A 25,338-nucleotide genomic window follows, 5' to 3' on the forward strand; every position below is an offset into this window, starting at 1 on the left:
AGAACTCTATAGTTCCCCTTCCCCTGCAGCCCTTAAAGGTGCAGCCACAGGGGAAAGTTTGTGGCACCACGTGAGCCCTACTAGCACCATGCCACACAGCAGCACCCTGCTCTGCCTTCCCTGATGACATGACAGAGCCCAGCGCTCCATCTGAGCCTCCCATGGCTGCCAGCACAGCTGCAGCCAGCTCCCAAGCCCCTGCCCGGGGCAGAAGAGGAGGGCCCCATCCTGGTCTGGTGCGGAGATCCTGAATCTCACTGAGGTCTGGGGAGAGGAGGCGAACCTCCAGGATCTCTGCACCAGGCGCAGGAATGCAGACATCTACGACTGGATGGCCAACAGCCTGGGGCAGAAGGGCCACAGCTGCACCCAGGAGCAGGTGTGCATGAAAGTCAAGGAGCTGAGGCAGACATACACGAAGGCCAGGGAGCAGAGCTCCCGCTCAGGGGTGGCACCCCAATCATGCCCCTATTATGAACAGCTCCACTGCATCCTAGGACAGGGCGGGGGTCAATCCCTTCCCCCTTGCCTTGTTGTGGATTCTGGGCTGGAGATGCTCATTCATTGTCAGCCTCCCAGAGGATGGGCCCATGGGCTAGGAGGAGGCCAACGCTGACACCATGCCCACCAGCCACAAGGTTAGCCTGTTGCTGGAGCCAGTACCCCCCTCCCAGGACGTCACCCAGGGCTCGGATGAGGCTGGGGAAGACCTATGAGGTAAGTTCCATTACTTTCCCTAGACACATGAAGAGGGGAGGTGGTGGGTGGTGAGGGGCTGCGCTCTCCTTGCCCGGCCTTCTCGGCCAGGGCATCACACTGCAGCCTGTGCACGTGTAGCACTAGTCCAGAGCACACAGCTGCAATGAGGTTGCCACACAGGAACCTTGAACTCCTGTTCACAGGGTTCCTGCACAGGCCTGCCTTACTCCTGACTCCGTGGTGGGACACCCTCCCACCACAAGCCACCACTGAAGAGAATGGGGTCAGGGACACACACACAGCACAGGCTCATACCCACACTCATGTGCTCCCAGGCAAGCTTAGTGAAGCAGAAGACACCAAGACCCTGCCAGGGGAGCCTGCTGGGGGGGGAGGAAGGAGGGGACCCCGTGGCACTCTCCCCAGCAAGTGGTGCATGATGCACACACACACACACACACACACACACACACACACACACACACCTCCCCCACTTCTCTTCCAGCAAGCAGGGATAGAAGTCCTCTCCCTCTGGGATGCCACCACTTCCAGACCCAGTGTGTGTGTTGGAGCTGAAAGCTTTATTCTTTTTATATTTGTATTTTAGGTTTAATAACGTAGCAATGTAAGGTAACATATTAATACATTTAACATTTTATTTATTAAGTTTAGTTAAATATACATTTCTTTGTTTTAAAGTTCAGTTAATTTAGTAAGTAAAGAGACAGTTTTGGTATTGTGTCTATGTTAATAAGATTAGAGGGATGTTGAAGGCTGGAGTTTTAATTGTTTGATTTACAATGTCTTTTGCTTTGCCCAATGAGACACTGTTTATGCTTTTCTTTGAAGGTCCTTGTAAAGATTGTTTGCGTGAGAAAGTGGTATGTATGTGTCGAGATAAAGGTGCGAAGGTCATCCTCAGAGCCAGATGGCCAGGAAAGGAGGGGCGAAGCATGGGTGAAGACAGACTTATTGGCATCAGAGGGACCATCAGTGCATGTCCATGGTCAAGAATTGGGCAAATTGATGACCCTAAAGTGAAGCTGGCACCCCTAAGAGACGATTGATTACAGGATGAGCCTCTTGGAGATGTTTTGGGAATGATTGACAACAAAAGATAACACACTGGTCACAGACTGGCACAGCAGAATCCATAGACTTCAACAGAGAAAAGAGGATTATAAGAGCAAGGTGCTTTGCCATGGAACTTTGGGTTCATCTTGCCACCAACTCCAGAGGAGCATTGGATCACAACTGACAAAGGCCCGGCTCCCCTCTGGATCAATCTAACTGGCCACTAGATTGATCCAGACTCTGGACTGGTAACTACGACATCGACTGGCAGGACTGTGTGCATGTGTGTGTGTGTGTGTGTGTGACTGAAAAGCATATGCTAACTGTTGTATTCTCAATAAATGCAGCGTATTGCCTTTTCCCCTATAAAAGATCTCGTGTGCTTTGTTTAAGCGTAACGTGTGTGGCACAGAGGGAAGCCGAGCCACCCCGTCCCACCCTCAGGCTCCTGGCCTGGCTAGTACCTTCCCATGCCTGCTTGTCCCCAGGATGCGGGGGTAGTGAAGCCCCCCTGGGATGTCCATGCCCCTACAGAAAAGTTCTCACTGTCTAGGCCACAGGTGGCCTTGCTCAAAACACATCACCATCGTCTGAACCAAGACCTTTCAGTGTCCGCTCACACATTAGGGCTAGGCTTCAGGCACAGTGTCTCCTGGAATGACTGCCTGTGAGGGGCCGACTCACTGCTACGGCACCATCAGCTGGCTGTCCTGGGAGTTAGCTCTTCTTGCCTTTCTGGATGCCTTTCTCTAGGCAGTGTCACCGCATGTTTCTCCTCGGCATCCTCTTCCAGACACTGCCCTCTGGCAGCGCCCACACCAGTGTCAGAGCCCCCCTTCCGGGGGACGTTGTTGTCCACTCTGCTCACAACCCAGGGTCCTCTCTTTCTCAGAGCACCCTGGTCTCCTCCTTAGGAGCCCGAGCCAGCCTCCTGCTTCCCTAGCAGCCAGGCTCTCACTGCTTTCTACCTGGAGTACCTGTCGGTTCCCCTTATATAGCTCCCAGCTGGGTCCTCAACAGCTAGAACTGCCTCAGCTGGGGCTTTGCTCCTAGCCCCTGCTCCAGGCTGGGGTTTTGCCCTTAAAGGCCCAGTGCAGGGCAAGCGCCCTGTCACACTGCCCTTCTCACTTTTCTTTACAGCTGGACCAGCTGTGAGTGAGGCATGAGCCACAACTCCCACACCAGCCTCCCAACCCCATGAGACCCACAGACGCCGGCAACCCCAGGAAGACCGCAAGCGGAAAAACATTGCCTGACTATGTGCCCTGCAGTGGTCTCTGGAGCATCAGGACTGGAGGTTGAACGCCAACCTGGAGCTGTGCCGCACCCCATGGCAGGAGCTGTCGCAGCAGGCCCAGAGTATGCGCGTGGCATACACCGCCAGCATCGACCACCTGGTAGCTGGCATTGAGCAGACCAGCAGCCATACCCGCTCTCCTGCTGCCGCTCCCGTCCCCGCTCCAGCTCCTGCCGCTCCCGTCCCCGCTCCTGCCCCCACCCCTCTGGCTTCTCCCCCTAGCCCCCTCCCCCATAGCAAGAGCTGTCTCAGGAGGCCCGGAGCATGTGCGCGGCATACAGCACTGCTGTCAACCAGCTGGTTGCCACAATTGAGCGGTCCAGCAGCCATTCTCCTGCACCCACTCCTTCCCAAGTCCCCTCCCCGAACCCACTCTTGCTCCTCCCCCTAGCCCCACCTTCTGTGGCTGCTGACAGCTGACAGCTGCGCACACGAGGTGGTGGGACCACCCGAGGCAGGCACCAGTCCCAGCCCTATCCCTGAGCCCCTCCTGCCCCTTCCACATCCCTCCTTCCCCCCTCCCAGGTTCTTTCCCCAGTCCCTCCCGAGTTACATTTACCCCACACTTACCCCAATCCCCTGCTCTCCCAGCAGAGCAAAGTACCATCCCTGACAGATTTGCCTAAGATCCCCTTTAAGGGTTGAACTCATAAGTCTAGGTTTAGCAAGCCAATGCACAAACCACTGAGCTATCCCTCCCCCCTGCCTGTTTGGGGGCTGATGGGCAGGGACCTAGAGGATTGGCTAGAAGGCCCCCACAGTGCCCTGGTCATTACCTGTAGCCAGAGCCGATGAGGGGTGCTCAGCCTTGACCCTGAGGAGGGCACCCTGCAGGGGGTGCAGGGTCCTAACCTGGCAGATAGGGAGCCCCAGGGGGCCAGGCTCAGCAGGGCCAGGACCCCGAACACAGGCAGTGAGAGGGAGCAGGTCCTCATCCCTTCCGTGGCCGCTGAATTCCAGACAGAGTTTCAGACAGCTCCCTCCTTGCAGAAGCTGAGGGACTGGGCTGGCCTCAGTGCAGCTCAGCCCTTGGGGGAGGCTGCCAGGAGAGGTTCCTGTGGGAGAGGGGATTCCTCTACCGGGAATGGCTCCCCCCAGGGAAAGTGGAGTCATGGGGGATCCGGCAGCAACTGGTGGGTCCCCAAAAGTATCACCGCAGGCTGCTGTGATTGGCCCATGACATCTCACTCTCGGGGCACCAGGGGATCCAACGCACCAGGCAGAGGCTGCTCCAGAATTTTTACTGGCCAGGGATCTTTGCAGCTGTGCAGCGGTACTGCTGGTCCTGCGCCTCCTGTCAATGTGTGGGAAAAGCCCAAGGTAGGAAGAAAGATGCCTGGGGGTCCCTGCCCATCCTAGAGGAGCCTTTCCAGAAGGTGGCAATGAATCTAGTGGGGCCCCTCGGCAAGGCGACCCAGACGCAGAAGAAATACATCCTGGTAGTGGTGAAGTTCGCTACTCGCCACCCCAAGGCCGTGGCTCTGCCCTCTGTTGAGGCAGACACCATGGCAGATGCGCTGCTGGTCATTTTCAGCAGGGTGGGGTTCCCCAAGGAGGTCCTCACAGACCAGGGGTCCAACTTCATGTCAGCTCTGCTCCAGTGCTTGTGGGAGAAGTGCGGGGTCTAGCATACCTGAGCCTCAGCATATCACTCACAGTCCAACAGGCTGGTGGGGAGGTTCAATGGGACACTAAAGCAGATGCTAAAGACCTTTATGCACCAGCACCTGCAGGACCGGGACAAGTACTTTACCCCACCTGCTGTTTGCATACAGGGAGGTACCCCAAGGGAAGCAGAAGGTCTGGTACAACTGCAATGCATGGGTACATGCCTATACCACTGGGGACCAGGGGATGGGTCTCATTCCCATGCAGAAGAACAAGCTGCAAGCAGCCTGGGATGGCCTCTTCAAGGTTGTCAAGCAGCTGAATGAGGTGAACTATGTGGTGGAACTGTCCAACTGGGCACCTGCCACCTTCCAGCACCTGGTGGACCAGCTGCTGAGGGGGATGGAGATTTTTGTCTTGGCTTACATGGATGATATTTTCATCTTTAGCCAGACTTGGGAGGATCATGTGTCCCAGGTCAGCCAAGTGCTGGACTGGCTGCAGGGGGCCAGGCTGACTGTAAAGGCTGGGAAGTGCAAGGTGGGGATGGCAGAGGTATCTTTCTTGGGCCATAAGGTGGGGAGCGGCTACTTAAAGCCTGAGCCAACCAAGGTGGAGGCCCTTAGAGATTGTCTGGTTCCCCAGATCAAGAAGCAGGTCCAGGCTTTCATTGGGATGGCGGGGTACTACTGGAGGTTTGTGCTCCACTTTAGCTCCATCGCCACCCCTATCACCGAGCTGTGTGAGAAGGGGAAGCCAGACAAGGTGGTCTGGACTGAGCAGTGCCAGAGGGCTCTCTGTGTGCTGAAGGATGCCCTGGTCAGAGCCCCAGTGCTGGTAAACTCAGACGTTGACAAGCCCTTCGTGGTGTTCACCGATGCCTCAGACACTGGGCTGGGTGCAGTGCTAATGCAGGTGGACGAGAAAGGGAAGCGACACTCCATTGTGAAGGTGACCCAGCCACCACCCCCTGTCAATCCCACCCCAAGTTTTGCTGCTATTTTGGGGGGACGGGACGTGAGGGTCTCTCAAAAATCAAAAAGGTGGTGTGATGCTGAAAAATTTGGGAACCTCTGCTCTAGTGTATCCCAAAGCTGGTGGTCCAGTCTATCCAACCTCCCCGCTTACCCCCCTTGTGTGCTCAATACTCCAGTCACTCTGCTTTCCTCAGACTGCATGCTCCCTAAAAGCATTCACCGCTGCCCTGAGTCCACCCCTCATCAACCCTCTCAGGGTACGTCTACACTACAACGTTAATTCGAACTAACTTAGTTTGAATTAGTTAATTCGAACTGAGCTAATTCGAACTAACGGATCCAGACTAGAAAACTAGTTCGAATTAGCGTTTTGCTAATTCGAACTAGCATGTCCACATTAAGTGGACCCTGAACCAGGCTTAAGGATGGCCGGAAGTAGTGCTGGCAGGGCATCAGAGGAGGACTTAGAGCGTGGAGATGCTGTGTCAGGCTAGCCGAGGGCTGTGCTTAAAGGGACCCGACCCCCACCCCGGACAGACAGTTCTCAGGGGTGCCCCGCTTGCAAAGCAGTCCTGGCTTGGAGTGCCCTGAGTGCCCACACTGGGCACATCACAGCACTCGGCCATCAGCCCGGCTGCACTTGCCGCAGGCTGCCATCTGGGGAGAGGGGGCAATTGGGGGGCTGCAGGAGAGCTTCCACCCCCAGAAGCCCTCAGAGCCACCCCAGTCCTCCCCATCGGGGGTGCGTACCCCATTCCTCCCTCACCTCCTTCCACTTACCCTTCCCTAGCCCCTCTTCTTGATGTACAAAATAAAGGACAATTGTGTTCAAAAATGGAATCTGTCTTTATTGAACAAAACTGGGGGAGACTGGGAAAAGGAGAGGGGAAGAGAGAGGCTGGGAGAGGGGAGGGCAACTAAAATGATCAGGGGTTGGGAACAGGTCCCATATGAAGAGAGGCTAAAGAGACTGGGACTTTTCAGCTTAGAAAAGAGGAGACGGAGGGGGGACAGGATAGAGGTCTCTAAAAGCAGGAGTTGGGTGGAGAGGGTGCATACAGAAAAGTTCTTCATGAGTTCCCATAAAGAAGGACTAGAGGACACCAAAGGAAAGGAATGGGTAACAGGCTTCAAACTAGTAACAGAAAGTTGTTCTTCACAAAGCAAAGAGTCAACCTGTGGAACTCCTTGCTGCAGGAGGCTGTGAAGGCTACAACTAGAACAGAGTTTAAAGGGAAGTGAGATCAAGTCATGGAGGCTGGGTCCATGGAGTGCTATTAGCCAGGGGGTAGGAGTGGTGTCCCTGCCCAAGGTTTGTGGAAGGCTGGAGAGGGATGGCACGAGACAAATGGCTTGGTCACTGTCTTCGGTCCATCCCCTCCAGGGTCCCTAGGGTTGGCCGCTGTTGGCAGACAGGCTACTGGGCTAGATGGACCTTTGGTCTGACCCAGGATGGCCATTGTAAGCTCAGGGCTCAGGGTCGGGGGTCTCAGTGGACCACCTTGATTTTCATGCACACCTGCTCCTGGGTGGCCAGGCTGGCAGCTCTCCTGCCCTAGACGGCCACTTTCCTGTGCCTAGTGCGGAGGTCGTGGACGAGGTCCACGATGTCCACACTAACCCAGGCGGGTGCCCGCCTCTTGTGGTCCTGGGCAAGCTCCCGGGAGCCGCCAGCCTGGTCCCGGGAAGAGGGGGAGGGCTGGGTGGCAGCGGGTGGCTGGCTCGATCCGTGCCAGGGGTAGGGTCTGCTGGCTGGGTGCTGGCAGGCTTGCACCTGGCACGGGCACCGTAGCCAGCCCGTGCCCCTTTAAGGGGTCCGGGGCTGGGAGGGGGGCAGAAGAGTTTCCCTGGTGTTGGCCAGAGTGGCCACCAGGGAAAGCTGGGGAGGGCTAGCCTCACACTAGTTCGCATTAAGGGGCTACACAGCCCTTAATTTGAACTAGCTAGTTCGAACTAGGCTTAATCCTCGTGGAATGAGGTTTACCTAGTTCGAACTAAGCGCTCCGTTAGGGTATGTCTACACTACCCCGCTAGTTCGAACTAGCGGGGTAATGTATGCATACCGCACTTGCTAATGAAGCCCGGGATTTGAATTTCCCGGGCTTCATTAGCATAAGCGGGGAGCCGCCATTTTTAAATCCCCGCTGCTTCGAACCCCGTGTAGCGCGGCTACACGGGGCTCGAACTAGGTAGTTCGGACTAGGGTCCTATTCCGAACTACCGTTACTCCTCGTGAAACGAGGTGTACCGGTAGTTCGGAATAGGCACCCTAGTCCGAACTACCTAGTTCGAGCCCCGTGTAGCCGCGCTACACGGGGTTCGAAGCAGCGGGGATTTAAAAATGGCGGCTCCCCGCTTATGCTAATGAAGCCCGGGAAATTCAAATCCCGGGCTTCATTAGCAAGTGCGGTATGCATACATTACCCTCCTAGTTCGAACTAGGAGGGTAGTGTAGACATACCCTGAGTTCCAATTAAGTTCGAACTAACGGAGCGCTAGTGTAGCACCTATCAAAGTTAGTTCGAACTAATGTCCGTTAGTTCGAATTAACTTTGTAGTGTAGACATACCCTCCCTTAGTTTTTTCACCCTCCTCCCATTTCCCATCAGTGCCACCCTCTGCCCCCCCTCCTTACTAGTGTCTCCCCTCAATGAGCCCCAGATTCTCCCTAACCCGCGACCCAACTGTGTGTCTCCTGTAAGGGGGCGCTGCGGGAAGCAGGGCGTCACTCTCTGCCCACCCGCACGGAGTAGCCGCAGCGACACTTCCGCTTTGTCGTGGGCGGCAGCGGCTGCTCGGAGGAGCTGAGAGGTCGGGATGGCGGTGGACGCGCGGCGCCTGGAGGCTCTAACCCTGCACCAGCTCAACGAGCTGCTGGAGGACGAGGAGCAGCTGCAGGGCATGGCCCGGGAGATAGAGGAGGTGAGCGGGGCGAGGGGCTGGAGCTCAGGTGACGGGCCCGGGGCAGCGAGCGCGAGCCGGGCTGAGAGGGGGCTGATACCGGGGGCAAGGGACGTCATGCGAGGGAGGCAGATGTCGGGGGGTGGGGGCGGACTGTGGAAGCTCCTGACCGAGCCCCTCGTCGAGCTGCTTCTCGTTCTGTCGTCAGGAAAACCCGCATGGGGGGGGGGCGTCTCCCTGCAACTGAGGAGAAGAGTCTTTGGCACCCCTTGTCTGGCTGTGTGCTAGTGACGGCCTCGGAGCTGCCTGAGCTTGCTCTGGCAGAGTTGAGGTGGCGGGAGGCGGAGGCCCCTCCACCAAGGAGAGAGGGATTGATGGGACAGGAAACACGCTGGCCCTCTGCCCTGCCCTGCCCGGGGATTGTGGGGCTCCACCTTCCCTTGCGTTTAGTGCTCTCCATTCTAACTTGCTAAATATGATGAGTTCCTGGGGTCACCGCTTTCAGTCTTGGGTGTAATTCTTCTTCCCCCCCCCCCCCTCATTTTCACTTGTCTTTATTTGAGTTTCCTTACTGCTTCAGGTTTGGTAATAAAAAAGCTGATCAAATAAGGAACCCCTGGGTGTTGACTGTTCTCTATTTTCTTTTTGTTTGTTGGTAGTCTGTCAGGGAGCATTTCTGCTCTGTTCAGTAGCTGATCGTACAAAAGCACAAAGCCAGCCTAGGCTACAGGTTTGAAATGCTGGAAGTATTCAACAGATCATTGTACTCAACTATAGACACACCACTGTAGCTGAAATTGAATCAGTCTTTTCATTAATACACCTCTTGTTTCCATGGTTTTTCTGTCTTGATCCCCCCCCCCCAAAAGGGGGGGCTCCAGAATAAAACATGTTTATGGTCTCAGTCTAAAAACAACTGGTTTTTCAAGCTAAGGTGAAAGAGAATTGCATTTGGTGCCATGTGCATCTTAAATGTGGAAGAGAAAATTTTTGAGAGAGTTTTGGTGCTGCTTTTTAGATATTTGTTTTGTTAGTGTATTAGATCCTCAGGAAATTTGAACTACATGCATTCTTAGAACCTAGTGCCTGTTAATTGTTGCAGTACTGTATGCTGTAGTTTGATACAAGGCTAATTCAGTTGTACAAGATCACAGGTCTTCCCACAAAATTCCACAGATGTTTATGTGCATAACATGAGATGAAATCTCTTCATATTTAAAATCATTGAAGACACATGGCCATAGAAGAGCTAGAGTATGTGTTCTTGTGTTCCTCACTAGGTTTAGGATACTGCTGTTTTGAAAGATCCCAGCTGTGCACTATAAAGCCCTGGGAGGAAAGCTGGTGGCTGGCAATTGGGAGTTCTGCTTTAAAGAAAGCAACTTAAGTTTTCTTAGTTTATCTGCATGCATGCATATCTTTGTGTACTTACCCTTATGCAGTCATAAGGGGCTACTGCTGGGTCTTGTTTTATTTTGTGTTATTTCCTTAATGAAATGATTTAACATGTTCAGGCTGAAGGAATTGGTCTGCTTTAGTTTAGAAAAAAGAAGACTGAGAGGGGACATGATAGCAGTTTTCAGATATCTAAAAGGGTGTCACAAGGAGGAGGTGGGGAAATTGTTCTCCTTGGCCTCTGATGACAGGACAAGAAGCAATGGGCTTAAACTGCAGCTAGGGAGGTTTAGGTTGGACATTAGGAAAAAGTTCCTAACTGTCAGGGTGGTTAAACACTGGAATAAAATTGCCCAGGGAGGTTGTGGAATCTCATCTCTGGAGATATTTAAAAGCAGGTTAGACAGACACCTGTCAGGGATGATATAGACCATGCTTGGTCCTGCCATGAGTGCAGGGGACTGGACTTACTGATCTCTTGAGGTCCCTTCCACTTCTAGTATTCTATGTTCAAAGCTGAGTCTGAAATAACTATTGTAGTGCACCCTGCTGTGGTTACCCGTTGCATCCCATACCACAAAATGTGAAATATGGAAATAAGTAGGTGATTTCTGGAGTATCAGACATGAGTGAAATTCTTTTCTCCTGTGGGTTTCCCACATCGGGAAGCTGCAGCATATTGGTCATTGTGAGCAATTCGCAGCCTGCCTTGACGGCACGCTGACGTCCCATGGACCCTTGACTGGAGACCCAACACAAAAATGGGACCAGTTCAAAACCCTGGTGACGGAGTCAGCTAAGTCGACACTAGGACTAAAAAAGAGAGTTCACCAAGACTGGTTTGACAAAAATGACGAGACCATCATGAAGATCTTAGAGGAAAAACAGAATGCATTTTTGGTAGGGCAAAATGACCAGTCCTCAATCTCCAAACATGACCGTTTCAAGCACCTTCAGAGTCAGGCGCAGACTGCATTTTGCAAAATGCAAGATGAGTGGTGGGGGAGAGAAGCTGATGAAGTCCAACATTATGCTGATACCAAGATCTCCAAGATGTTCTTCAGTGCTATCAAAGCTGTATATGGACCTTCAAAGGCAAGTACTGTACCATTCCTGTCTGCAGATGGCATGACCCTCCTGAGGGAGAAGAGCAGCATCAATGATAGGTGGAGAGAGCACTTCAGCAACCTTCTCAATAGGCCCTCCATTGTCAACCCTGCAGCCCTAGATCAGATCCCTCAGAAACCCACGATAGACAGTCTTGACCTGCCCCCTACAATGGATGAGGTCAAAAAGGCAATCAGCCAGACTAGCTCTGGCAAAGCTCCTGGGATGGATGGTATTCTTGCTGAAATTTTCAACGCAGCAGGACCGGTGTCACTCGAAGCCTTTCATGGCATTTTGACCAGCATCTGGGAAGAAGACGACATGCCCAAAGACTTTAGGGATGCTATAATCATCTTGCTCTTTAAGAACAAGGGCAATAAAACTGACTGTGGAAATTACCAGGACATCTCCCTTCTCTCTACTGCTGGGAAGATCTTGGCTCGAGTCATCCTTAACCGTCTGATCACCAGCATCTCAGAGAAGAACCTACCAGAGGCACAGTGTGGTTTTCGTCCAGGCCGCAGCACTATTGACATGATCTTTGCTGTTTGTCAGGACCAGGAAAAGCGCATAGAGCAGAACTTGGATCTATACGCCATCTTTATAGACCTCTCCACGGCATTTGACACCGTCAACAGAGAAGCCCTGTGGATTATCCTGTTAAAATTTGGCTGCCCTGAGAAGATTTGTCAACCTCATACGCCTGTTCCATGATGACATGACTGGCTTCGTTTTTTCGAATGGCGAGTCTTCAGATCCATTTGAGATATCTAGTGGCGTAAAGCAAGGGTGCATGCTGGCCCCAGTGCTATTCAACCTCTTTTTTTATGTGCGTCCTCAGCCACGCAGTCAGGGACCTGGACCATGGAGTCTATATAAAGTACAGGCTTGATGGGTCACTTTTTGACTGTCGTTTGAATGCTAGAACCAAGATGCTTGAGAGGCTCATTCTTGAAGGCCTTTTTGCTGAGGACTGTGCACTTATGGCACACGAGGAATCTGATCTCCAGCTTATCATCAACAAGTTTGCTGAAGCCACTCGCCTCTTTGGTTTGACCATCAGCCTGGGAAAGACCGAGGTACTGTTTCAGCCTGCTCCAGGATCTGCTGCTCTCCCCCCTTCAATCTCTATTGAAGGAACAGAGTTAAAAACAGTGGACAAGTTTAAATACCTCGGCAGTGTGGTAGCCAGTGATGGCTCCCTTGACAAAGAAATCAATGCCAGCATCTGCAAAGCCAATCAGGCATTAGGACATCTGAGAGTGCGAGTGTTGAATCAGCACAATATTTGACAGTCCACTAAATTGAAAGTGTACAGGGCTGTAGTCTTGACCAGCCTCCTGTATGGATGTGAAGCCTGGACCTTGTACAGAAAACATGTGAAACTACTGGAGTGCTTCCACACACGCAGTCTGAGGTCATTACTGCACGTTCGATGGCAGGACAGTTACAAACTTGGAAGTCCTTGACAGAGCAGGAACCACAAGCACTGAAGCCATGATTCTGAAAGCCCAGCTTCGTTGGACAGGGCACGTCATTCCTAAGCAATTCCTCTATGGTGAACTCTCCCAGCTCAAAAGGAATCAAGGTAGGCCTCGCAAGAGGTATAAAGAGTGTGTAAAGGCCAACATTGCTCATGCTGGATTAAAGCCAAAGCAGCTGGAGCAGCATGCAGAAGACTGAACAGGCTGGCATGCTCTTGTACGACACACGTATGACACTTCGAAGAGCAGCAACGCATACGCCTGGTTGATGCTCGTGAGAGGAGAAAAGCAACAGTAGCAGCTACATCGACTGAGCTAGGACTATTCCTTTGCCCCCACTGTGAACACCCATGCCGTTCAAGGCTTAGACTCCTCAGCCACATGCGAGTCCACAACTGATGAGCCTGTGCAAGCTCAAGACGTCATCGTCAGACACAACGGACTACCAACAATGTTAAAGAAATAGTATTTATTTTTTGTTAGCTTTATTGCTGTCATAACTTGAGTGTGCAGAGTTGACTTTGAGGATGTCCATGTTCTCATATGCTCTGTTACAGTGTAATGAAATCCTGTTACTGGCTAAATGTGAAGTGACTTGAACAGGTTATCTTTTAGTGTGAGGATAATGGGCCAGATTCTCAGTTGCTATAAATTGGAGTTGCACTTTACCGTGGAATCTGACAATTTATTCCAGTTGAGGATGTGTCCTATAGTGTGGATCAGTTGAGGATCTGGCCCACCCCCACCCCCTTCGTAGGAGACTAGCATGCACTTCGTAGGAGACTAGCATGGGATAAAAATGGTAGAAACCCTTTTCAATCTGTAGAACAAAATGGTATTCTCAAATAAGGATGTTAAATTAGATTAGTCAACTAATCAAATAGTCAATGTAATTTGCATTGAGTATTTGATTAGTCGATAAGGATGCATCTGCCTCTGTAGCTGGTAGGGCTCTTGCTACATTTCAAAGGCGGAAGCGCCGTGGGGAGCACAGCCAGCAGTGGATTCAAGCAGTCCCCTGCTGGCCTTGCACTCCCTGTGGTGCTTTGCTTTTGAAATGTACAAGAGCACTGTTCTTGCTACATTTCAAAGGCAGAAGTGTCGCCAGATCCCTGCTGCGCCCCTGCCCCTTCTCTCCATGGAGACAGTGCTGGGGTGAACTGGTTTTTAAGCCAGCTCACTCGTGCACTGGATCCTGCTCTCCCCCCCCCCCCATTGCCTCTCTCTGATAGAGGCAGCAAGGGGGAGGGGCGACTAGTCGACTATCTGATAACCATTTGCTTATTGGATAGTCGATTAGTTGCTTACATCCCTATTCTCAAATTGATCCTATAGTTCTCTCGAGTTAGCAAGAGGAATGTTTTAAATTGTAAAGTTCCTCAGATCATATACCAGAAAATATTTCCTCAGGCATATGTGGCTAGGTTTGAAAGCATTTAGTGTTGGGCCAAAACACAGGTATGTTACTGTCTACTACAGTATAGTCCTTTTTATTGTGTATAAAGGCTTTACCATAGTCTATTTAATTAAAAACATATTTGTCCAAATCTGGAGTGGTTCTCTCTCCCTAATGAGTACTGTCAAATGTCCCTTCTCCATTCCCAGTGCAGTCCTAAAATGGCAAAACCACAAATTTTAATAACTTGGATTGGAGTGTGTGCCAGCTATCACTTTGTTTTGCTTAAAGTTTTCTAAAGTTCTGGTGAAATGTATCTTCCTCCTGTTATTTATTTTAACTTTTTTTGACTGTCATTGGGTTTGCAATACAGAGGCCGGATCCAGCAATGTTGTGTACGTAGGTGGGGCCTCTGTACCCATGAGGAGACCAGGTGTCTTTAATGGGTGTCCACACAGGCTTGGGGATCCATTGAAATGCATTATGCTGCTGGTTTAGGCCCCAAGTCCCTAAAAGGAATAATTTAATTGAGCATGTCCATAAGTCATGCTTCCTGGGACCTCCCCCCCCCCCCTTTTTTTTTTTTGAGATCACTTGTTTTTTTCCTGTCCAAGTTGATTGAAGCTAATTACTCCACAGTTGACAAATCCTTAATTTTATTGTAAGAAGAACCCAGCTTGTAGAACAATACTTACTGTGCTCACAACAAGGAGAAAGATTTGGGAAACCAATATTTTTTTTCTGAAAGCTTAAAATTTACTAGCCTCTATATTAAGGGTAATGTATTTCTTAGGTGCATTTTGGAGGGATTTTTATGTTGTCACCTGTATATACATGACCACTCCATGAAAATGTCCTTAATGCCATAGCTCAAGGTATATGTGAGAATGTGGCACTGAAGAGTTTAACCTACTCTTTCTGATAAGGTGGCTTTTGAAGCCTGTAGGCTTTTAACAGTTGAACAGAGAACATCTTATCTGTTAGAAAAGTGGCTTTCTTCCTCATTTTGTGCTCCTAATCTGTCAAGGTTCTTCTGAATTTTATAATTCTTTAGATTTAATCTTGTACTACAGAACAAATATTCATGGAATAGCAGTACTATGTTTACATTACAGGTAATCAGAGAATCTCAATGTGATGGATTCTGAACTGAGTTTAGCAGCTAATGATAGTGTATGTGTGATCTGAGTGATAGAAGATCCAGCAACCTTCTCAGATTTCTTGTGAATATGGATTTTTCCCTTGGTACGTGGTTTGGAAGTGTACATTAGTAACCATGAGCCATCATGATATTGAGTTCTGTAGTTCTTTAAAGAGTTACAAAGTACAACTGGCAAAATCATACACTGTCTAGGGATGTTAAAATTAGATAATTCTATCGACTATTTGACTAGTTGATAAGGGCACTTCTGCTTCGAAATGTAGCAAGAGCCTGCTGGGCTGTTGCTACGTTTCGAAGGTGGAAGTGCTGCGTGGTGTTCCGCCTCTGAAATGTACAAGATCCCCAACAGGGGCTCTTGTGCATTTCAAAGATTAAAATGTGACATGGAACCTGGGGCCAGCAGGGGGGGTTCTGAGTTCCCCACTGGCCCCAGGCTCCATGTGGTGCTTCTGCTTTGAAATGCTCAAGAGCCCCAGCAGGGACTCTTGTATATTTCAAATGTGGTATGCTGCCGCTCCGCCCCGCCCCTTCCCACAGAGCTGGAGGGAACCGGCTTTTAAGCCGGCTCCCCCCAGCACCCTCCTCCCCCCTCCCCTTGTTGCCTCTTTCTGATAGACATCGGGGGGGGGGGGGAGGCAAGTAGTCGATTAGTCGCTTACATCCCTATCATTGGCTATGAATTTAATTATGTAAAATCAAGAAGCCAAAAACATAATTTCCCCCTAACCCCTATGATTCCAAAGTACAGCAGTAACCACGGGAAAGTTTTCAGGTCGAGTCTTTTTTTTCTCAAAAGCTGCTTGAAAAGAATTTGTGATAAAGCTAAAGCTTAAACTAAGTAAATAGATGCCCAGCTTTCTTGGATCTCTAAACTTTCTTTAAAACCATGGGCTACGTCTACACTGGCATGATTTTCCGGAAATGCTTTTAATGGAAAAGTTTTCCATTAAAAGCATTTTCGGAAAAGCGCGTCTAGATTGGCAGGACGCTTTTTCGCAAAAGCACTTTTTGTGGAAAAGTGTCCGTGGCCAATCTAGACGCGCTTTTCCACAAAAAAAGCCCCGATCGCCATTTTCGCGGCTTTTTTGCGGAAAATAAATCTCTGCTGTCTACACTGGCCCTTTTGCACAAAAGTTTTTCGGAAAAAGACTTTTGCCCGAACGGGAGCAGCATAGTATTTCCGCAAAAGCAGTGACAATCTTACAGTAGATCGTCAGTGCTTTTGCGGAAATTCAAGCGGCCAGTGTAGACAGCTGGCAAGTTTTTCCGGAAAAGCGGCTGATTTTCCGGAAAAACTGGCCAGTCTAGACACAGCCATGGTGTGTATGTGGTTATATACTGTTTGGCTAATATGATACAAAGTTAGCAATTAAATATGCCTGTCAGTACAGATGTTTTTTCTTAAGTGTCACATTAATAAATTGCCTACATCTATCAAGCACAAACTGTTTTCTGTTTATACATCAGGGAGAAAGCACAAACCAAGCATTTTTACTAGTGATTTTAAAATGAGTTTAGGTAAATGTGTAACTGCTGAAAAATTCAGCGGTTACACGTTCACACGCCGAGGGGAGGGAAGGTGGCTCTGTGGGAGGCAGTACGTGTGGGAAGCCAGCTCCCCACGAGAACCGGCTCCTGCTCCTCCCCCTGTGCTGATGCTTCTGTACCCGCACGCACTGACTCCCGCCTGCCCTCCCGCATTGTTGCCTGCGTGTAACTGAAGGTTAACTGATAAGGCTGTGTACACGTTTACACGATCACATCCCTAGTTTATACTATATCTGCTGCCCTGTATATTGTCATCTTTAATTATAGTCACTACAAGAAAATAAATTATTTACACTTTATTAAAGGTGTAATTTTGAAAGGTGAGTTAGAGGTTATAAATACATGTTTTATAAAGCATCCAGTTTTATAGTGTGCACATGACTTACTAACACTGATAGACTGTTATACCAGGCTCTAACATAAGAAGGCTGATCTCTTTCCTCCTCTGTTCTAGTTCTCTCCCTTACTGTTCCAGGATTAACCCATCCCTCCAAGTTTGTTGACCATTGCTTTGATGATGTATAGCAACACTGCAAAAATACCATTTTGTTCCCAATTTTAAAATATACATTATATATGAATCTGTTCCAATTCCCATAACTTTATAACGCTTTCCGCCCCGCTGCAGTTCACAAGTTAATCTCCCAAATAGCTCCATCAAAGTGGATTAAAATATCTACAAAGACGATAACTGTTTCAGCTTCTGTTAATGTATTTATCAGTTGCTAAGTGTAATAGTTTTCTATCTTTTGTTTCAGGTTTTGTTCACCATGTGCCATTTTCTCCTTTTTTTTTTTTTTTTTTTTTTTTTTTTTTTGTAAAAGGCAGTTTATACATTTTCTTACTCTGGTATAGAATCCTAGAACATTAGAACTGAAAAGGACCTCGAGAGGTCATCGAGTCCAGTCCCCTGCCCTCACGGCAGGACCCAGTACTGTCTAGACCATCTCTGATAGATGTCTATCTAACCTACTCTTAAATATCTCCAGAGACCGAGATTCCACAACCTCTTTAGGCAATTTATTCCAGTATAATAACCACCCTGACAGTTAGGAAGTTTTTCCTAATGTCCACCTAAACCTCCCTTGCTGCAGTTTAAGCCCATTGCTTCTTGTTCTCCTTGGCCTCTAAGGACAATTTTTCTCCCTCCTCCTTGTGACACCCTTTTAGATACCTGAAGACCGCTATCATGTCCCCTTTCAGTCTTCTCCTTTCCAAACTAAACAAGCCCAATTATTTCAGTCTTCTCTCATAGGTCATGTTCTCTAGACCTTTAATCATTCTTGTTGCTCTTCTCTGGACCTTCTCCACATCTTACTTGAAATGTGGTGCCCAGAACTGGATACAATACTCCAATTGAGGCCTAATCAGCTCAGAGTACAGCGGAAGAATGACTTCTCATATATAGTGTGCCCAAAAATGTGCTGGGTGCATTACAGATAAATAAGATTGTACTTGCCCCAAAGACTTTGTATTGCTCTTCATTAGTGCTGTTGTGTCAGGGGGAGCACTAGTGAAGACTGGCAGCAGATATTTTTACCGTTATCTTCTAGATCATTGAAACACTGCCAGGAAGGAAGACTGGCATGCCTTTGCACTTATTTATAGTCTGCTTTACGTTGCTCATCTCTGTAATATTTTCTTGCATATGCTAATACTTTACTCCAGTGAGGTAGTTATCCTCATTCTGTACATAAGGAATGATGGGTTTACATAATTTGTTGGTGATCCATGTCAGTGACAGAGCCTAAGAATTCAGTCTGTCTCTCTTGAGTTGTAGTCTGGTGCCTTAACCAACTCTATTCTCCCTGTCCTTATTTTCAGGCTGCTCTTTCAGGAGAACTTGGGCCTTAATATACCACCCTGAAAAACAGGATGCAGATGACCCCGCTGTTTCTTTTAACAACTAATATTTACAAGTTTGGAGAGAGATGTATTAATGTTTAAACTCAAATTGGTATATTTTTGGGATAGTTTCATATAATATAAATCAGTACTAAAGGTGGAAGGCGGAGGAGAGCTGAGAGAGACGGGGGGGAGGCAGTAGGAGGAGGAGAGAGAGAAACGGAGTGAGAGACTGGAGGCTCAGGAGAGAAGACCGACGTGGAGGAGAGACCTGAAAATCCTGTCTTATGATGGGCTAATTGGCTAGTAATCTAATAAAATTTAACGTTCCTGTGGTGGGAAAAACACCTCAGCAGCCCAACACTGTGGCATTTAATTTCAGAAAGGGGAATTACACAAAAATGAGGAAGTTAGTTAAACAGAAACGAAAAGGTACAGTGACAAAAGTAAAATCTCTGCAAGATGCATGGAAACTTTTCAAAGACACCATAATAGAGGCCCAACTTAAATGTATACCCCAAATTAAAAACACAGTAAGAGAAACCAAAAAAGTGCTACCGTGGCTTAATCAGGTAAAAGAAGCAGTGAGAGATAAAAAGACATCTTTTAAAAAGTGGAAGTCAAATCTTAGTGCGGAAAATAGAAAGGACTATAAACTTTGCTAAATTAAGTGTAAAAATATAATAAGGAAAGCCAAAAAGGAGTTTGAAGAACAGCTAGCCAAAAACTCAAATAGTAAAATGTTTTTTAAGTTCATCAGAAGCAGGAATCCGGCTAAACAACCAGTGGGGCCCTTGGGCAATCGAGATGCTAAAGGGGCACTCAAAGATGATAAAATCATAGAGGAGAAGCTAAATGAATTCTTTGCTTCAGTCTTCACATCTGAGGATATTGGGGAGATTCCTAAACCTGAGCCATTCTTTTTAGGGGACAAATCTGAGGAATTGTCCCAGATTGAGGTGTGATTAGAGGAGGTTTTGGAACAAGTAACAGTAACAAGTCACTGGGACCAGATGGCATTCACCCAAGAGTTCTGAAAGAACTCAAATGGGAAATTGCGGAACTATTAACTGTGGTTCGTAACCTATCCTTTAAGTCAGCTTCTGTACCTAACAACTGGAAGATAGCTAACGTGACGCCGATATTTAAAAAGGGCTCTAGAGGTGATCCTGGCAATTACAGACCAGTAATTCTGACGTCAGTACGAGGCAAATTAGTTGAAACTGTAGTAAAAAATAAAATTGTCAGACACGTGGATGAATATAATTTGTTGGGGGAAAGTCAACATGGTTTCATAGAGTCATAGAATACTAGGACTGGAAGGGACCTCGAGAGGTCATCGAATCCAGTCCCCTGCCCTCATGGCAGGACCAAATACTGTCTAGACCATCCCTGATAGTTAAGAGTAGGTTAGATAAATGTCTATCTCCAGAGATGGGGATTTCACAACCTCCCTGGGCAATTTATTCCAGTGTTTGACCACCCTGACAGTTAGGAACTTTTTCCTAATGTCCAACCTAAACCTCCCTTGCTGCAGTTTAAGCTCATTGCTGCTTGTTCTATCCTCAGAGGCCAAGATGAACAAGTTTTCTCCCTCCTCCTTATGATACCCTTTTAGATACCTGAAAACTGCTATCATGTCCCCCCTTAGTCTTCTCTTTTCTAAACTAAACAAACCCAATTCCTTCAGCCTTCCCTCATAGGTCATGTTCTCTAGACCTTTAATCGTTCTCGTTGCTCTTCTCTGGACTCTCTCCAATTTTTCCACATCTTTCTTGAAATGCGGTGCCCAGAACTGGACACAATACTCCAATTGAGGCCTAACCAGCGCAGAGTAGAGCGGAAGAATGACTTCTCGTGTCTTGCTCACAACACAGCTGTTAATACATCCCACAATCATGTTTGCTTTCTCTGCAACAGCATCACACTGCTGACACATATTTAACTTGTGGTCCACTATAACCCCTAGATCCCTTTCTGCCGTACTCCTTCCCAGACCGTCGCTTCCCATTCTGTATGTGTGAAACTGATTGTTCCTTCCTAAGTGGAGCACTTTGCATTTGTCTTTATTAAACTTCATCCTATTTATCTCAGACCATTTCTCCAATTTGTCCAGGTCATTTTGAATTATGACCCTATCCTCCAGATTAGTCGCAATCCCTCCCAGCTTGGTATCATCTGCAAACTTAATAAGCGTACTTTCTATAGCAATATATAAAACGTTGATGAAGATATTGAACAGAGCCGGTCCCAAAACAGACCCCTGCGGAACCCCACTTGTTATGCCTTTCTAGCAGGATTGTGAACCATTAATAACTACTCTCTGAGTCCGGTTATCCAGCCAGTTATGCACCCACCTCATAGTAGCCCCATCTAAGTTGTATTTACCTAGTTTATTGATAAGAATATCATGCGAGACCGTGTCAAATGCCTTACTAAAGTCTAGGTATACCACATCCACCGCTTCTCCCTTATCCACAAGACTTGTTATCCTATTAAAGAAAGCTATCAGATTGGTTTGACATGATTTCTTCTTTACAAATCCATGCTGGCTGTTACCTATCACCTTGCCACTTTCCAAGTGTTTCCAGATGATTTCCTTAATTACTTGCTCCATTATCTTTCCTGGCACAGAAGTTAAACTAACTGGTCTGTAGTTTCCTGGGTTGTTCTTATTTCCCTTTTCATAGATGGGCACTATATTTGCCCTTTTCCAGTCTTCTGGAATCTCTCCTGTCTGCCATGATTTTCCAAAGATGATAGCTAAAGGCTCAGACACCTCCTCTATCAGCTCTTTGAGTATTCTAGGATGCATTTCATCAGGCCCAGGTGACTTGCAGGCATCTAACTTTTCTAGGTGATTTTTAACTTCTAAAATTACCCCCTTTCCACTAGCATTCACTATGTTAGGCATTCCTACAGACTTCTCGGTAAAGACTGAAACAAAGAAGTCATTGAGCATCTCTGCCATTTCCAAGTTTCCTCTTACTGTTTCTCCCTCCTCGCTGACCAGTGGGCCTACCCTCTTCTTGGTCTTCCTCTTGCTTCTAGTGTATTTATAAGATGTCTTCCTGTTTCCCTTTATTCCCATAGCTAGTTTGAGCTCATTCTGTGCCTTTGCCTTTCTAATCTTGCCCCTGCATTCCTGTGCTGTTTGCCTATATTCGTCCTTTGTAATTTGTCCTACTTTCCATTTTTTATGACTCCTTTTTTATTTTTAGATCATGCAAGATCTCGTGGTTAAGCCAAGGCGGTCTTTTGCCATATTTTCTTTCTTTCCGACACATCGGAATAGCTTGCTTTTGGGCCCTTAACAATGTCCCTTTGAAAAACTGCCAACTCTCCTCAGGTGTTTTTCCTCTCAGTCTCGATTCCCATGGGACCTTACCTATCAGCTCTCTGTGCTTACCAAAATCCGCCTTCCCGAAATCCATTGTCTCTATTTTGCTGTTCTCCCTTCTACCCTTCCTTAGAATTGTGAACTCTATGATTTCATGATCACTTTCACCCAACCTGCCTTCCACTTTCAAATTCTCAATCAGTTCCTCCCTATTTGTTAGGATCAAATCTAGAACAGCTTTCTCCCTGGTAGCTTTTTCAACCTTCTGAAATAAAAAGTTGTCTCCAATGCAGTCCAAGAACTTATTGGATAGTCTGTGCCCCGCAGTGTTATTTTCCCAACATATATCTGGATAGTTGAAGTCCCTCATAACCACCAAATCTTGGGTTTTGGATGATTTTGTTAGTTGTTTAAAAAAAGCCTCATCCACTTCTTCCACCTGGGTAGGTGGCCTGTAGTAGACTCCTAGCATGACATCACCTTTGTTTTTAATCCCTTTTGGCCTTTAGTTTCTGTAAAGGGAAATCGTGCCTTACTAATCTGCTAGAGTTCTTTGAGGGAGTCATCAAACATTTGGACAAGGGGGATCCAGTGGATATAGTGTACTTAGATTTCCATAAGCGACGAGGAGTCCTGTGGCACCTTATAGACTAACTGAAGTGTAGGAGCATAAGCTTTCGTGGGCAAAGACCCACTTCGTCAGATGCATGTAGTGGAAATTTCCAGAGGCAGGAATAAATATGCAGGCCAGGATTAGGCTGGAGATGACGAGGTGGATCCAATCAAGGAGGATGAGGCCCACTTCTAGTAGCTGATCTGGAGGTGTGAATTCCAAGAGAGCAGAAGCTGCTTTTGTAGTTAGCGAGCCATTCACAGTCTTTGTTTAATCCAGAGTTGATTGTGTCAAACTTAAAGATGAACTGTAGCTCAGCAGTTTCTCTTTGAAGTCTGGTCCTGAAGTTTTTTTGCTGCAGGATGGCTACTTTTAGATCTGCAATTGTGTGTCCAGGAAGATTGAAGTGTTCCCCTACAGGTTTTTGTATGTTGCCATTCCTAATATCAGATTTGTGTCCATTGATTCTTTTACGTAGGGACTGTCCTGTTTGGCCGATGTATATAGCAGTGGGGCATTGTTGGCACATGATGGCATATATTACGTTGGTGGATGTGCAGGAGAATGTACCAGTGACAGTATGGCTGATCTGGTTAGGTCCTGTGATGGTGTTGCTGGTGTATATATGTGGGCAGAGTTGGCACCGAGGTTTGTTGCAAGGATTGGTTCCTGAGTTCGAGTTATTATGGTGCGGTGTGTAGTTGCTGGTGAGAATATGCTTCAGGTTGGCGGGTTGTCTGTGGGCAAGGACCGGCCTACCTCCCAAGGCCTGTGAAAGCGAGGGATCATTGTCCAGGATGGGTTGAAGATCACTAATGATGCGTTGGAGAGGTTTAGATTTCCATGAAGCCTTTCGTGAGGGACCTTGTCAAAGGCTCTTAAGTAAAGTAAGTTGTCCTGGAATAAGAGGGAAGGTCCTTTCGTGGATTGATAACTGTTATGATACTGTGGCCAGTGCAAACCTTTCCATCGACTACCAGTTGCTAATGGAAACTCACTGTTAGTTACACCCGAGCCATTTTGCTAGTGCTGCAGCTAGGAAGAATGGTTTACCGGTAATTTAAATTTATTAAACAGATTAAGCATTTTAACTTTCTCATGTTAGTTTGATTCACTTCATTTTAAATTAAAATATGTCCAACACAAAGTTTCTGTGTTTTCTTTATTTATGGTAGGGGTGGGAGCCTTTTCTGGCTTTGGCTCCTGCTCTTCTTCTCTTCCCCCACCCCCCCTTCCTGCCTCTGATAGTCCCTCAACTATCCGATAAGTTTTGCTTATCGAATAGTCGACTAGTCGCTTACATCCCTACTTGCTATTCGGCCTAAATCATCCCTTCCTTATTGTCATGATTATGAGGGTTAGCCAGCAGCCTGGGGATTAAGGGGTTAACTACACCTAGCCAGGTGAAGTGGCCAATAGGAATGTAGGTAGGACTTTCAAACTGGGACAAAGGAATTTGGGTTTTTTCCTCCTTTGTGTCTCTGGGTGAGTCCTCTGCAGCTACAGGGAGGGACAAGCATGTCTCTCTCTCTCTCTCTCTCTCTGTCTCTCTCTCCAAGACACCATTCTTCATTTTCTGTAAGTAGGGTAAAGTTTAGGTAGTTTCGTTAGGCTTTATTGTTTTAAGGGTTGGGTATGGGATCTGGTATCTGGCACTGCTTAAGAGATGTTTGGCTTTTCTTTTTAACTAAGTTCTAGCCCATGGTGTAATTCCTCCATGAGTATATTTTGTTACCTTTCCATCTGATCCTTATGCTTGCAACAGGAATATTGTTGTAATAATAAAAGTTTTCTGTTTTCTTTTTATTAACCTGGCATTGGTTACTTGTGTGTCCTGATTTTTATAATGGGGTGAGATTTCCCAAATGATCTTCCCCCTAATCTCGTTATTAATTTGGGTGGTGGCAGCGGAAGTTTTATTCCCAAAATCTAGGTTTTTAAGATTTTGGGGTAAGTTTTATACCAAAGCCTGGTAGATAAGGCTTTGGGGTACACTTGCTGGCCCCCACTTCTGCATTTATCATGCCAGAGTGGGGAAAGAGCCATGACACTTATTTTCTTCATTTTGTTCCTAATTTACACTTCATTGCACTAAATTTCTTTCCTCCTGGTGTTTACGCTAGGGATGTGCTAGTGTAAATGGTTACACGCAGCGCCCCACCGTGGTTCCATGGGCGCCAGTATGCGCAGGGAGCAGGCTTAAAAGCTCCCTACGAGCACCAGCTCCCACCTGCCCCCTTCTCCCCACTCTGATATGGGGGGGAGGCAGGCAGGCAGCTCCACAGGAGCTGTTCTCTCACCCCCCCCAATAAATGTATAACTGCTGAAATTTTCAGTGATTACACATTTACCTCAAACACATTTTAACATCTCTAGTTTACACTTTCAGGTACAGGTTAAACGTCTCTGGTCTGCGTGGCATGATTTTAGTTAACCATATGTCCACTTATCGTGGTCGAGGCCAAGTTTCCTGCGGTCCCATAAAATGTGTTTACAGCCACCAGTCCTGGCTCTCAGTGTTCTATGCTGTTACTTATCTCTAACGGCCTATCAGTGAGGGGGGGGTGTGGTGGTTTTTTGTTTTTTGTTTTTCACTTGTGTGATCCTAACTGACTTTTCTGTGGGTCAGCAGCCCCCGACACAAAAAAGGTTCCCCACCCCTGCTTTAGGTGCCAAGATGAGGATTAACAAAACAAAATATTAGATTGTTTAACCCGTTTTAGGCAATGGATTTGGTAGGAGTGATTTTTTTTTTCCAGGACAGGGAGTGAATGAGGCTGAAAATGTTTTTGGGACTTTGCTGCCCCTTATTCTGGGGAAAATTCAGTGGAAAGAGAACACAATAGCTAATTCAGTTTGTCTTAAATTAAAAGAAATTACTTGCGTTTAGGG

The 25,338-nt window shown here is 47.7% G+C and overlaps 1 protein-coding gene across 1 annotated transcript in view; it reads left to right on the forward strand.

The window, feature by feature from the left end:
- The first annotated feature begins 8,438 nt into the window (after nt 1-8,438).
- Nucleotides 8,439-25,338, forward strand: part of LOC102448546 (vacuolar protein sorting-associated protein 37B-like) — a 71,779-nt gene continuing 54,879 nt past the window's right edge. The window contains exon 1 of the mRNA XM_075918560.1: nt 8,439-8,577. Coding sequence (XP_075774675.1) covers nt 8,473-8,577 — 105 coding nt within the window. The 5' untranslated portion in view covers nt 8,439-8,472. The remainder of the gene's footprint in view (nt 8,578-25,338) is intronic.

The sequence above is a fragment of the Pelodiscus sinensis genome, unplaced genomic scaffold, assembly GCF_049634645.1.
Source record: "Pelodiscus sinensis isolate JC-2024 unplaced genomic scaffold, ASM4963464v1 ctg42, whole genome shotgun sequence".
NCBI lineage: Eukaryota > Metazoa > Chordata > Testudines > Trionychidae > Pelodiscus > Pelodiscus sinensis.